Source organism: Neolamprologus brichardi, chromosome 6 (genome assembly GCF_056152115.1).
Source record: "Neolamprologus brichardi isolate AB-2024 chromosome 6, ASM5615211v1, whole genome shotgun sequence".
Lineage (NCBI taxonomy): Eukaryota > Metazoa > Chordata > Actinopteri > Cichliformes > Cichlidae > Neolamprologus > Neolamprologus brichardi.
In genome coordinates, this window is record NC_142109.1 from 6,599,419 (window position 1) to 6,614,666 (window position 15,248).

The following is a 15,248-nucleotide window of genomic DNA, read 5'->3' on the forward strand; positions in this document are numbered from 1 at the left end:
ACACACACACACACACACACACACACACACACACACACACACACACACACACACACAAGCAAACAATTAAAAACATAATCTACAATTAAAAAGGTTTTGTTTTTGACATGATGACAGCTGTGCTGTATGAGTAAAACAACCATAAAACACGCTGATCTTGATTTCGTTTGGTCTTTTTAGATCAAATTAGATTTGTTAAAATTATTCACCAGCAATCAGAAATGAACTTCGCAGCCAGTCTGTGCGCAAAACATCGGCTCACAGACTCTAACCTGTCACCTGTAGACAGACTCACCTTTGGTCGCGTAACTGCTGCGGCAGAGACATGATGATGAACGCAGAAGAAACTTTAAAGCTGCTAGTGAACAAAGCACTTTTCACACACACCACAGGCTGACTGACTTTCAAACTGACAAGCGCAATAGTGCGGAGAAAAGCAACAGGAAGCGAAAGTTCCTTAAAAAAACAGATCAGCAGACGGGTGCGCGCGTTTGGCCACACAGATGTGTGGGGAAGTCTCACTGCACACACACAGACACACACACGCACAGGCGTCATCAGCTGACAATCCACCAGCAACAGGTAGTGCGGGCGGGCATGTGGTAAAAGCGTAAATTTCACTGGAAACAAAAACGCATAAGGATAAAAACTCAAACACTCAAGCAGAAAATAACCGTATGCGGACTTAGATGTGATTTAGTGAGCGTTTAGATATCTGTGGTGTACAGCCTTTCGTACTGGATTTTTCGGTACTTCAAAGCCATCGTAAATGTGCTCCATCTGTTTGATCGCACTGTGCCTGTGTTTACACACTTTACAAGCAAGTACTCCATGAACCCAGCATGTGTGACACACTTCACGCTTCTTTGCTCTGGCAGGGCATCGCGCACGTTGCGACAGCTGATCTCGGTTTCTTTTTTACTTTCTTTCTTTTTCAATATAAGTTGTAAGCAGAATTATTAATCAGCAGGTTTCAAATTTCTATAGTCTCTGAATGAGCGCCAGGGGCGATTCTAGGATCCGATGGGGGGGGGGGGGGGGGGGGGTATAAACAGTATATAGTGCAATATACTGTTTGCAAATGTTTTTTGCCTCATGGCTCAAACCTCAAGAAAATGGTTTTTCTTTTTAAACCGCCAAGGATAAGCGAGGTTAAGGACAACGACTAAAATAACAAAGGACATCAGATCCTTGGCTGGCAGCTGGCAATGCATCGGCACTCCCAAATTATGTTTTTGATGCTATGTAATGTGTGTGTGTGTGTGTGTGTGTGTGTGTGTGTGTGTGTGTGTGTAGGTGTGCGTGTGTGTGTGTGTGCGTGTGTGTACTGTAACATCCTGGAGACAGTTGAAGCTTTCTTGATGTTGTGATGTTACAATGCTCAGAAAATCATACTAAAATGCAATATGATTGCTACTAGCTGAACGAATTTTGCGTCCTTGAGCACCCCTCAAAAGACTCTCACTCATATATATACATTATACATATGATATGTATATATATTTTCAGCTATAAATAAGTTTCATTTTGTGTGTGTGTTTGAGTTTTAAGGTGCCGCTCCCCTTCTGTAAACCAGTTTCGGTGGCAGATTTTAAAATAGAACTGTGTGGTTTACATGAAGCACTGGGACTCCCCAAGCATTTCTCAGGATTTTGTCCCTTTCATGGTTTATTTTTGAAACACTTCCTCAGAGTTTATGTACAACCAGCCACATCCACCACCAGGAAGTTAAAATAACAATAAATAACTTGAACTGATTAGCAGGATTCCTGTGACCAAGTAAGAGGCCTCTTCAGTAGTGATAGCCTTGTTGGACACACTGCACCGCATCTGTGCAAACTAAATAGGTCCGATTTCCGCTGCCATCCTGTATGTCTATAGTTAACTGCAAATGCTGACCACTGAATACAATTTTCAGTTGTGTTTAACCATGAAACATCGAGTAAACATATTTTTGACCTTCAATTTATTGATAATATAATGGATAAAGGATTTGTTTACAAATATTCCTGTAGTTCAACACTCTTTAAATCAGTGTTGAAATATAAATAAACAGCACACATCTCTATATAACCTAAGCTGAATAAGACATCTGAAAACTTGTGAATGTACTCTGATACTCAGTGAACATGCCATAAGTTTACCTGCCCTGTCAAGTCTGCTCCACCAGACCTTTGCATCTGCTGTATCTCAGTTTAAGCCCAGCGTCACAGTTAAGTACAAGTGATCAATAATCATTGAACTGCCAGCATGTTTAACTGTAACCACACGTATTATTTTCTCTGTTATTTAAAATAAAAAAACAGGAAGTTTTGAGGCAAAGGCCAAACGTGGGTTAACATTTAATACCCGAGGTACACAGAAGGCAGATTACAGGGTACACAGAAGGTCTCCAAGCAGGAGCCCTCTCACTTTTGTCATTTAGCTCAGAATAATATACCTGCAGTACAGAGGCACAAGGAGGAAATTACAACTGCCACTGGTGTCAGTGTGTATTAGATGGCATTTTCATGCTTGATGATTCTGTAGAACAATCTGTAAACCCAGCACTGGCATATTATAACTCCATAAAGCTGTCATAATGTGGTAATTAGCTATTTTCAAATGGAACCGACTCAATAAAGCTGAATAGCCATTCCCATTTACCTCGGAGAGAAATATCTGGCTCTTTAGCTACTAAAAGAAGTACATCATAATGGCGTCTCACAGATACGCAGAAGATATCTTTAGATGTGCGATGATCTCACTTCCAACTTGTCATCATTATTATTATACAAATGCAAGTAAAGGACTTCTTAGTTCTACATTTAAATACACTGAGTAGCCTTAAGCATCACTTTTTTTTAGATAAAGTGTTGAAAGAAGGCACAATCTTTTCTTAAACCTAGCCAGTGAATCCAAAGTTTAAAAAGCAAGTGAAAATAAAACTATGCAATGAACGAAAACGTGAAATAAAAACCTGAGAAATCTCCATCCATCCAACCATTTATTCATTTTCTTCTTCCGCTTCCGTTCAGGGTGCCGGAAAGGAGAGCCGGCTGCTGTCAGAGGATGAAAGGTGGAATAAACCCCGAGCAGGTCATCAGACTATCAACGAGCTAACACAGGGAGACGGGCAACCATTCATGCTCACATGCACACCTCATTTATACTCTAACAGGTTAACCAGGGATGTTGGACTGTAGGAGAAAGCTGAAGTAGCACGTCTCTGTGTTTCATCAATTACTGTTGTAACCATTGCATTATGGCGCCAAAACAAAAGGAGAAAAACCAAAACAATGAGCTGAAAAATGCCAAATTCCTCCAACTTTTCTCAGAGCAGCACCTTTCAAATAACACTGTTATTACAAAAATGTATCCGGCCTTTCATACTGTGTAAAACCCTGATACAGGGAACTTTGATTTTTGAGAGACACGGTTTAAATTTAACTGACATAAATTAGACAGAAAAAAAGAAAAATTAAAAAATCTTTAAGTGACGTGCATGACTGGTCATTTGTGCTGACCGCATTTTGCCATCAGATAATAAATTAGGATGTCAAACAGAGATTTTTACATGTACAGTAAAGTGTTTTAACTGAGAACAAATGCCTACCAGAAAGAGCTACAGTAATAACAACTGCATGTGTACACTGTGCATGTGTACACAGCCTCTTACAAAGGCTCTTATTGGCTTTTGACTGAGAAGCATAATGGTGAGATCAGAACAGTCATTGTTGTTTAAGGCGTGTTCAGGACACAAGCTTTCTCCACCACCTATTTATTCAGTTTTTCTCTCACATCTTATCTCATGCACACACACTTTGACACTAGCCTGCCTTCATTCAGCGCTCACCTGTCGGGTGTCTCTCGTTACTGACATTCATAAGTCAATAAAGGCAGCAGCTAGTGACGCTGACATTCCAATGAGGGGACATAATTGTGCAATAAAATGTTTTGAACAGTTCAAACATTAAATATGGGGTTATTAAAGCTTCAAACACTAGATGTCAGTGCAGTTGTTAATGTGTGGGAGTTGGATAGAATCAAAAAACGAACTGATTTACCGTCCAGTCTAAAACGGTTTTCTAAGTGCTCAAGATGTCACGAAAGTTATTGACTAACTGATGACTTTCACATACTCGTTACTTTTTTTACAGTTATATCCAAGCTCATCACTTGTTTATAGCTGGACAGCTGCACACAAAGAAACAACATCTGCTTTAAGCCAGCACAGTGAATCACAAGAATTGTAACTACACCTAAATCAGCAGATTAGTGGCAAATCTACATGCTGAGATTGACAAAAGAGATTGGAGCAGTTGCATGCTTTAGTAAATCAAACAGTGTGTGCTGAGGGTGTTTGCGCTGAGGTAGTGTATTCACAGAGACTAAAGTGTTTGCATTAATGGTTGACAGCAGTCATGTGATTCAGTTACACTCAGATTATTAGTGTGCAAACAGCAAAATACTCAACTACAAGAAAGAACGCTCGGGAGAGTGAGAGAAAATGGAAAAAAATGATGATCAAGAAATCGAGTGTAATACAGTGACCTTGTGCGCATGAGAGAAAAAGATGGAAACACAGTGGTGCACAGATGGATGTGTGTGTGCATGTGTGTGTGTGTGTGTGAGAGTGCATCACATATTGACTCCATATCTATTTTCACGCAGCCTGAGATGGACCCTTTGAAACGCTGCTCGTATAACACACCACCGCCAGCCATGAATTGCAGAAGCATTTTTCTAAGGGTGTATTTATCTTCAAGGTCAGGCCAGCTGCTGGAGTCTGTTCTGCGCATTTGAGTGTATGTGTGTCCGGGTGAATTTGCTGTTAGGAATGCTTATACATGTCAGTGGAGGAGTGTCCCTATGTGTGTGTGCGCTTGTAAAAGAGGGTACTGTAACAGTGTTTGTATATAGTTTATTGCACGCTGGCCTTGGAATATATCTTTGAAACACAAGCACGCTGTAAAAAATTGTTGATGAAATCTAATAAGACATTAAGTTGACAGGTACCAGTGCACATGTATACACACAGAGAAACAGAAGAAGGGGGACTGACAGAAAGTCTCAGCACCCAGATTGTGTTTGACATGTCGACAGCTGGTTGCCGTGGTAACATCATTAGGAAAGCAGAAAGAGGAAGAGGTGAAGCTGGGCAGTAACCTAAATGTTGAGTCTTTGTTTTGTGTGATGAAAACTCTGAGCCGAAATCGAAAATCTACCTCTGGAATGCCACACAGCACGATGGTGGCACGCTATAAACCTCAGATGGTTGTGTTGGGAAAATACCAGTGCACCAGCAATTTCTCAAATACTCAGACAACAACCACACCAAGTTTCAAATCACTCAAATCACCTTTCATCCCCATTCTGATGCTAGGTGTACGTTCTAAATATTGGATATCGACACCACCAGCAGCAACACTGAAACCACCTTCCTAATAATCTGCAGATCTCCACCACGTTGTCAGAGCAGACCTGTCGGTGCATGAACACAAGACCTCTGGTGGCACCAGTATGTAGACCAGTACAGCCTCAGTGGAGCAGGCTTGTGTATGCTTATGTATGTTGCTCATGTTGTATGTGGGGACTTCAGTCAAGACGACATCATAGGCTCATGTTTGTTTTGTGTTTTTGAGGCAGCTCTGAGCAGGTTCTGCGACATTGTAGGGGTCATTGTCTGCTCGGGGAGGCTGCTGCTGTTGGTGAGTGCCGGTGCCACAGGGAGTGCAAATGGTCTGCAGAAGCTGGAAAAGAAGGCGACTGGACTTCTCTAAGTTTCATGAAGATGTTTTACCTCTCATCCAAGAGGCTTCTTCAGATTTAAAACCTAAAGGTGGAGAGTCCCAGGTATTTAAACCCTAGAGGGGGTTGTCCCTAACCACCTAGTTCCTTAGATTAACATGACCTGGATGACCGAGAAACGACACAGACACAGGCTCTGCGGTGATGTTAGGTGGGTGGTGTGAACGCAATGTCTGCATGAATGCCAGGATCAAAGTTTTCTCAGTGGTGCACGCATGATAACAGGATGATGAATGTTTTTCACTTCAGATCTAATTTAATGGCCACTTGTTAACACTTGTTTTGAATAACGTAAAATGACAGTGAGCATATTTGTAATTACTGTACTCAGCTAATGTCAGATTAGTAAGACACAGTTTTCAGCAACAGTAAGTGTTAAAAAAGGAGATGTGAGGATTAGGTTTAGCTCTTTTTTAGAGTTCCAGTGTTGTAATTATAGACACAAAGCTAGTCACCCACCGTCCCTAAACATAGCACGTAATAAGCAACGAGCATGACTAACTGGAATCTTTCAGATAATGGAAAATTTGGTTTCTCATTATTTAACAGGTTGGCTGAGTAACAGGCTAACCTCCCAAGAACTTGGTGCATTCCTTTAAAAACTCACCATCTCCCACACACTCCCACACACGCCGGCCCTAATATTAGAACTAAATATACCACAAAAACCGGTGCCTGTGGTGCACATTTGGAAAACTGCGGGCCTTCCTTCTCCCACTCTACTGTGCATTTTAGCCTGAGCTGAACTGACAAGGTTTCGAGCATCGCTGCAGTTAAGCGCAAACAAGTGGACACGAAGATCTGCAAACCTCACAAGTCAAAAATGAGTCAGTTTCCATGTCAAGTTTTATATATTTGAGACGGAGTCTAAGAAATCTGCTTGAGCTTGAAGCAGTTTACATCACATTAAAAGCAGTTTCATATAATCAATGTTATCGACCTGATGGACACTCAGCGGGTGAAGCAGATAAGCTGTGATACCGTTATCTATAACCCAAGAGTTGCCATTCACTAGCTGGGCCCACATCCTCATTTTAGGTTTGACAGCGTTTTAGTAGGTAAAGGTGAATGCTTGGACATGAAATGAGCTGCGGTTTGGGGAAGGCCTTGAAGGCGCCTGGCGACGGCCTGGCAGATCCCCATGAACTAAATAGAAGTGAAGACGTTAAAGAACAGAAAAGGGGAGGAAGGGTGGAGAACTGGGGGAACCTATAAAGATGAGAACCAGAAGGAGCGTGTTTGGAGGCGTGGTCCTGCTCCTGAAATTCCAATACTTAATCTCCAATTAAACACAAAACAGTGATATGATGCCCCATGCCGACATGGAGGAACACTAACATTAACTAAACATTAGCGTTTTGCTCCTCTCAAGAAAATGTATTACAGTGCAGTACTAACCAACTCGATTGTTCAGTAAGTTCATTGGTTAGTCACTTATTTTGCCTGCAATATTCTTGTGAAAGCAGTGTAGCAGTTCACGAAAACTACTGGTGCTGCTTAATGAGAGTGATGAGAGAGAAGAAACAGATTCAATGGTGCTCTGTTCTGCTGAGAGGAACTGCAGAGTCAGGTATTCGTTATCTGTTACTTCTTGTAATTCTTACATGGATGAAATTATCTGATCCCAAATGCGGAGTTACTCTGCACAGCAGCTTTAATTTTGTTGGGGTTTCATTTGTGAATCCAGGGAGTAAATGAACAGATATCACCCCCAAACGCATCTGTTCTTCTAGCAGTTGTGTTAAAAGACATGCTTCCACACTCTGCAAGCGAGTAAGATGCTATTTCTTCTTGAGCGAACGAGGCCTTTGAGTCCCGACTGTACAAGTGAAACGTCCGATATTCTCCAGCTCCACCCCTGATCAGTAAGCACACCGGGTTCCCCTGTGTTTATTTTTAGGGCCAATATCTGCTAATCTTTGGTTAAGTAGGCAAGGGATGCCCCACTGATATCAATACCACTCATACACACTTATTCACATGGACAGCTGTGGCTTGTAGCTACCCCTGCCATGATTTCATATGCCACCTGTTGCTGAATAGCAAGTTGGTGATTAAAAACAAATTTAATTCCTCTTACTCCCTCTGTCTGTCTGTCACTGTGTTTCTCACATTCTCTCTATTTTCAGTTTGATGTGTGTGTACATCATTTATCTATTTCTGAATCTACTTTCTTGTATAGCAGTCACCCTGGTTTTTTTTTCCATTGCCTATTTTCACTTCTGTGTTAAGCTGTCTTGGCCAATTAAACAGTTTATAATCACGAGTGTCTCTTCAGCCTACACTGTATTTATGTAACTCTCTCTGGCAGTAATCACACTCCATTATAACCCCAATTTGTGCCTTCAAACTCTTGATCTTCATTTATTGCACTTTCATTTCATTTGGGGATAATCTAAAATCCCAAACACAATAAAGAAGTCATCAGTTAGCGTACATATAACACATAATTAGACATAAATAAATAAAATAAATAGCATTTTATTTATATAGCACGTTTCTAGACAGAGTCACAAAGTGCTGTACATAAGATAAAAAGCCACAAAAAGGTAAAACAGACAATATAAAACAGGCAAAAATTAACCAGAAGCCGTTTAAAAAGGTGAGTTTTTAGTTGTTTTTGAAACAACTACTGAGTCCACAGTCTTACGGTTTGGGGGAAAGGGTTCCACAGTCTCGGGGCCACAGTGGCAAAAGCTCTATCACCAGTTCTCATCTTAGTCTGTTATATAATAAGTAAGCCCTGATCAGATGACCTCAGGGACCTGCTAGGGACATAGGGCTGTAGCATATCAGAGATGTAGGCTCGTGCCAGTCCATGCAAAGCTCTATCAGTCAAGACCAGGATCTTAAAATGGACTCTGAATTCAACAGGAAGCCAGTGTAGCCGAGATAGCAATGATGTCACATGTGAATACTTAGAGGATTTTGTCAAAAGCCTAGCTGCAGCGTTTTGCACAACCTGCAGACGATCCAGAGAACCTTTTGCTTAGACACATAACCAGTGAGTTACAATAGTCCAAGCATGAGGAAATAAATGCATGTATAGCAATCTCCAGTTCAGAGCGAGACATGGACATCACAAATGAAAAATATGGTGCATGTTTGGGATCATTGGCCTGTTGAAACACCCAATTGTGTCCACGTTTCAACCGTCTAACTGCCGATTTGAGGTGAAGTTGAAACATTTGGAGATACTTCTGCTTCTTCATTACTCCATCCACTTTATGCAATGTACCAGTACTGGCGGCAAAACAGTCCTAGAGCATGACGCTACTACCAGCATGCTTGACAGCTAGTACAATGTTATTAGTTTTGAAAGCTTCAGCTTTACTCCTCCAAACATATCTTTTGTCATCATGACAGAATAGTTCAGTCTCTCTTTCAACCTTTCTCTAGAAGGCATCTGACTTGTCCGTGTGGTCAGCCTCAAATTTCAGTTGAGCGTGAAACTGTCCATTTTGGAGCCGGGGCTTTTTTCTTGGTGGGCAACCTTTCAGTCTATGCTGATGTGAAACTTACTTTAATGTCAACAGTAATGCTGGTGTGGCAGCAGTTTCTAGTGCATGACAGGCCTGAGCCTTAGTGGTTAAAGGGTTGTTCCTGAATCTGAATCAACTTGTACTTAGAGTACAATTGTTTGAACTGATGAACTGATGATCCAGGAATCTGAAGTTGTAAAGAAATGGTTCCAAGAGACTTTGCCAACATGTGAAAATCTACAGTTCTCCTTCTTGGATCTTAGATCCTTGGACTTTCCCATTGTTCTGTGTACTGGTCAATCCAATGAGTGCTCTCAAACAAATCATTTTTATGCTGACAAAGAGAAAGTACCAGCTGTATTCAATCATCATCACTAATGAGAAGTTACTAAGCCTTTGTCTTTCCCAGTTCAAAGACATTGTAGAATCTTTTGACCCTGTGTATTACAGAAAACCCTAAATAAATTCAAACTTGTGCACCTAGTTCATGTTTTTTTTAAGTCATTACAGAGTCAACATTCATGCCCATACTGTATGTAAATTTCTGACCACAACTGTAAATAAAAATGAATTGAACTGATTGGGAAAGTGGGTCCATAAAGAGACTACCTACTGAGGAAAGTCAGCCAAATTCAAATTAGGTATGGATGTGAAATAAAAAGCTGTATCATCAGCAAAAATTTAAAAAAAAATAATAATAAAAAAAGCATATTTTTGCAAACATATTTTTTTTGTTTGTTTGTTTGTTTGGGGTTTTGTTGTCTTTTACAGCGCATTGTGTTCTGCGTCCTGACTGGCTGTAGACCATTGTCAATCGATCTCGTGCCGTGTCTCCTGTACAGTACAGAATTCGTTCAGCTTTTCAAATTTACATGAATCTTCAATCGCTAGCAGTGTGATTCCGAAATGCTGTACTGGATGTTTGTAGGTTTCCACCCCAACAAAACACAACAATTTTGACGAAACATTTTACACCCCCTCAAAGCACTTGCTCTGTGTACTCTTTAATACCCCTCGAAGCACTCTTCAGTTGATCCATAGCAAATATGAAAAAAAAAAAAAATTCTCGCTGAACACTCACAGTTAAGGCTTTAGTGTTTAATTTGAAGCTTATTCTTTTATTAGCTTATTCTTTTATTATTATTTTTCGTCCACATTAGTGCCCATCACCCGCGGTTGCCTTTGGTTTCATTCTATAATACTGTACCTATTTTTCTATGAAGGTTTGAACTTGTTTAAACAAGAAAGAAAAGTGTGAAAATGTTCATGCCTGTCTGAGAAAAGTGTGGAAAGTGTGTAGTGAGGGGTTTTACAGCCTTAAAACATCTATACTAACTGTAAAAAATAAAGTTGGCTACTTCGTGGATTTCACCTATCATTGGTTATTTTTAGAATGTAACTCCCGCGATAAACAAGGGATCACTGTAGTCCAAAAAGTAGGTTAATGCTATTTTAATCATCTTTGTTATTAGCTACAGACTTTTCTTTAATAAGTTGTAAACACTGTGAAGCCATATTTCTATCAAGGATGTTTTGGTTGACACTGTCAGAAACCTTTGATAAGTCTAATAATAAACCAAGACTGTAGAGATCTCATGAACAAGCTGCAAATTCTTCTTTGTGTATCTCAGTGTCTTTCTCTATCCTCCCTTCCTGACCGTTCTCCACCCCCACCAACTACAAATCCTTCCAGCATGTTGTCCTCACCAACTCACTCCTCCCTTTCCCATTCTTCTACAATGCTGGAAAGTGCTGACGAGAGGGTAACTCAATAGAGAGGCGAAATCTAAGAGTGTCTCAGGACAGAACAGAGGGTCAGCGCAGGACATGAAGGAACAGAGAGTCACATTTTATTTTCCCTTTTTATGTTTGGTAGTCTTTTAAATTTAAAATGTTTACATTTTTTGTTGCTATTTTTGTTCTTTAATTACTAACGGGTTTTTTTTTAACAATACTATAAGTCACAGTGTCAGCCGCAGTTGAATATATCATAACATTACTACATTTTGTGCCTACACTGGAAACCATGGCAGACATTACTATTACTAACAGCAACAGTAAAATCTAACCACGGAGGTGTTCGATTATTAAAACCTGTAATTAGCAAGTCATTATTAAGGCTTAAAATGTGCTGTAATTTCCAGCTTTCTCTTCCACACAAAATTTGCAGAGAATGAATATTTGATGTTGAAAGCCTAATACCTTGGCAGTGTGGTATAATCAACCATGAACTCCCAGGGATGAAATCTCATTTAATGCTCATAATGAAAAATCTCTGCAGTAAAAAACAAAGCCAAAAAAACCCTTCGTATCTTTAACTGGCTGCCGTTTTGTTACAACTAAAGTATCTTACTGACTTTTCTTTTCTTTCATAGATGCACTCCTACAAATAAATTTCTCTGTTGGCCTTGACTAACTGGGTGCAAGGTGGCCTACTAAATCACTCAGCAAAAGATAAGCGAACCAAAGGGAGAAAAAGGGAGAACAAGAAAGGCACAAAGTTAACAACCTATACAGACGGAGACTGATAAGCACAGATGTAGGGTGTAGGAAGATATGGACAGAGAAATTAGATATAAGAAATAGGACAATGTTAAGATGAAAGGACAGATAGGGAGAGAAAAAGTTGAGGGGAAAGTTTCTCTTGGATAAAAGATGGAAAGAACAGACTTCTTCAGCATAACTTTGCCTTGGAGGAGTTAGAAATCCCAGCAAATCAAAAAAAATTAAATGCATTTCTTTGGCACAATTCATACAGTGTAGTTCATTTGAATGCATTCATGAAATGCAAGAATAAGTTATGAATCCAATATAAAGCATCTTAGGAAGGTGTTGGGACACCTCGTGCTGCCAGCACAGCCATAGTGTTCCTTGGTGTTGATCATTATTTTAAGTAGCTTTTACTTATAAAAACTGATTTTTAGTGTCTGCTCTTAATCACTCTGAATTACATTAGACAGTGAGTACTGCAAAGCTCTGTATAACAAAGGTATCTTGTACGCTGAACTTATACTGTGCTATTTAAAAATCTTGAGCCACCCATCTGTCCTTTATATTTTCCTTCCAAAGAGCCAGACTCAGAGTTGCATCTACAGATAACAGAGAACTTAGCAAAAGACAGTTAAAGAAAGTGTATCATAAGGCAGCAGTCCCCAACCTTTTTTGCGCCACGGACTGTTTTATGTCTGACAATATTTTCACAGATACAGGATAAATACAACAAAATAAAACCTGACCAGTACCAAAAAAAGAAGATTTATTCATAACACACAGGAAAAGACCTAGGTAAACCGAGTTAACGACAAAAACAATGCAAAATAACAATAAAAAACGATAAAAACCCTGAAAACTATAAATGTCATGCCCAAACCTCAACTCTCGTGGCCCGGTACCAAACGACTCACGGACCGGTCCAGGGGTTGGGGACTGCTGTCTTAAGGCTCTCTGTTATTGGTAGCATGTTCCAAAAGTACATAATTTGATCTCAAATTATGCTCTCTTCAGTTTTTTTCTGAATATACCAAAAAGCCAAGAATTGAACGAGTGATGGACAAAGAAGATGTGGCAGTCTTAAAAATAATCTACTGCAGATAAACACCATCTGAAAGCCATGTCCTTAAGAAAAAGGTAAAATTCCAATCCAAAAATCTGGCTTTTAAGCAGATCCATCTGCGGTTCACTGAAACGTAATCAAAAATTGTCTCAATCAAAGAATCAAGAAGTCGTTCTCAAGAAAGGGAACAGGGAGAAAGGGCTGAGGTATGCCAAACTGAAAATCAGTGCCAGCAGGTCTGATGGACCACTGCATCTGAATTTGACCTTTCTGGTTCAAACCTTTATTAATATGCATATGAAGATGTGAGGTAAGAAGTGAGGTACCACAGAGACCATGTGCAGCTATCTGCAAAACACGGTGGTTTTGGTTTTGGGTTGAGCGTTGGACATCTTATCAACACTGTGTGTAATGATGAACACAGAAAAGTATTAGAGTTGGATCCCCCATGAAATACTGTCTTTTTTATTTGTTTATATATTTTATTTTTTAATAAACAACCTATAAGAACACAAATAAACCATAATAAACAAACGAGTGTACCATCTAGTGTGTGTATATATATATATATACACGCACACACACACACACACCCATATACTTAGACATACATACACATACCTACATACATATGTATTTGCCTATACACTCATACATACTGACATATACATATATACACATAACCGTTCAGAAATATGGCATACATAATTACAGAGATTCAAACAAAATCAGGTCTCCTTGACAAAATGTAATGTTTCCATTTATCCCAAATATCACTAAATATGTCATATTGGAGTCTATTAATGAAGGTAATTCTTTCCATTTTAAACATCCCATAAACAATCTCATACCAGTCATTTAGTGATGGAATTTTCACACTAAGCCATTTCTTGGTAATAGTCTTACGGGCAACCAGACTCAGAATACCATACAACAGCTTGGACATTTTATCTACATTCACTGAGTATAAATATCCAAACAAAACTTCATCCCAATTAAAGGGAAGTTGCATACTAAAAATGATCTGTAACTCAGAATGAATCGATACCCAAAAAGTGTTGATCAATGGGCAAGACCAAAACAAGTGGAAGTGTTTTATTCCTTGGGCCCCACAGTTTCTCCAGCAGCTAGAGTGATTAGAATAATGTTTACTTTGTGTAGGAGTAATAAAAAACCTACAGAGACTCTTCCAACCAAAACATCTCCATATATTAGAACTAGAAATTCTCCACTGAAAAGCACAATGCTGATACCAAATGTCATTTGAAATTGCTGTATTAGTTTCTCTTTCCCATTATTTTTTTTAATGTAGGTAGTATTCCGCTTCTTAACCTCTTGTAGACCCTGAGGGTCTACAAGAGGTTAAGAAGCGGAGACCCTCAGGGTCTCCAAGAGGAGGGAAACACTGTCTGATTGGTTGTAGCATCATTTATTTGCCTTACATACTGTATTCCCATATATGTTTCCTTAATTTTCAACAAACAGCTACACCTACTCCCCATTTTCCTAACAAAATATAAAGAAACTGGACTTCACACAGTGTTACATGTGCAACTCCTTGATGGCATTTTCTAAAAGTAGTTGTAACTACAGCCTCTCATAACATGGCCAAGCCAGTGCTATTAGTTATACTGAGTGTGAGAGACAGGACCAAATGTATTGACAGACGCACAGATCAAGACAGAAGATGTGGGTAAGGTCCAAAGAAGACAGATAAAGTGGTATTATTACCAGTCCCATGTGTGATATGGTAGTGCTGCACAGAAAACGATCACACTCTCAGGCCAACAGTGCTTGCGTCATATCTTGACACCCCCCCCCCCCCCCCCCTCCCCTCTGAAAATAGAGTATAATGAGAGGTGGACATGTAAGTGTGTATGTGTTTGGAAGCAGCTATAAAAGTCATATTGTGTCGTCCCCCCCTTCATCTTGCTCATCTTACCTCCATCTCCTGCCCTTCTGTCTTCTCTCTGCTCCAATTCCTCTCCATCACCTTTTGTTTTGCCTTATTTCTCAGCTGCAATCATCCACCCCTTTATTCAGGTAAGACAGAAAATAAATAAACACACACACAAACATTTACAGGTGCAAGAGGCCACACATAGGACACTGGAAGCTGAAGATTTAACTGCAATTTTTTTTCGGGGATTATCTGTGACAAGCAGAGAGACTTCAGCTAAGTGAAATAGTTGTAAATTACCAAGATATGGATGACACAGGGGGATAAACTGTTTGTAGCTGCAGGATGTGCATCAGGGGTGTGTTTGTGTAAGCCTGAGAGTGAACGCTCCGCTAGAAATTCGACTAAGAAAATCAATCAGGAGCACCATTGATTCAGGATTTGCAAGGCCTATGAAACCCAACTTGATAAAGTTAAAATGTCCAGTTGATAAAACACTGGGGGGGGGCATGAATATTCTTGA

The 15,248-nt window shown here is 39.8% G+C and overlaps 2 protein-coding genes across 3 annotated transcripts in view; one reads left to right on the forward strand and one right to left on the reverse strand.

The window, feature by feature from the left end:
* ncf4 (neutrophil cytosolic factor 4) overlaps positions 1–404 on the reverse strand; it is a 39,188-nt gene extending 38,784 nt beyond the window's left edge. The window contains exon 1 of the mRNA XM_087841554.1: positions 296–404. Within this exon, the coding sequence (XP_087697680.1) occupies positions 296–327 (32 nt within the window). The 5' untranslated portion in view covers positions 328–404. The remainder of the gene's footprint in view (positions 1–295) is intronic.
* pvalb7 (parvalbumin 7) overlaps positions 1–15,248 on the forward strand; it is a 46,426-nt gene that overhangs the window by 25,998 nt on the left and 5,180 nt on the right. The window contains exon 1 of one of the 2 annotated variants that reach the window (XM_006803798.2): positions 14,768–14,868. The exons of the other annotated variant lie outside the window; for it this stretch is intronic. The gene's annotated coding sequence lies outside the window, so the exon portion shown is untranslated. Of the gene's footprint in view, positions 1–14,767; positions 14,869–15,248 lie in introns of those variants that run through there. 2 annotated transcript variants of the gene reach the window in all.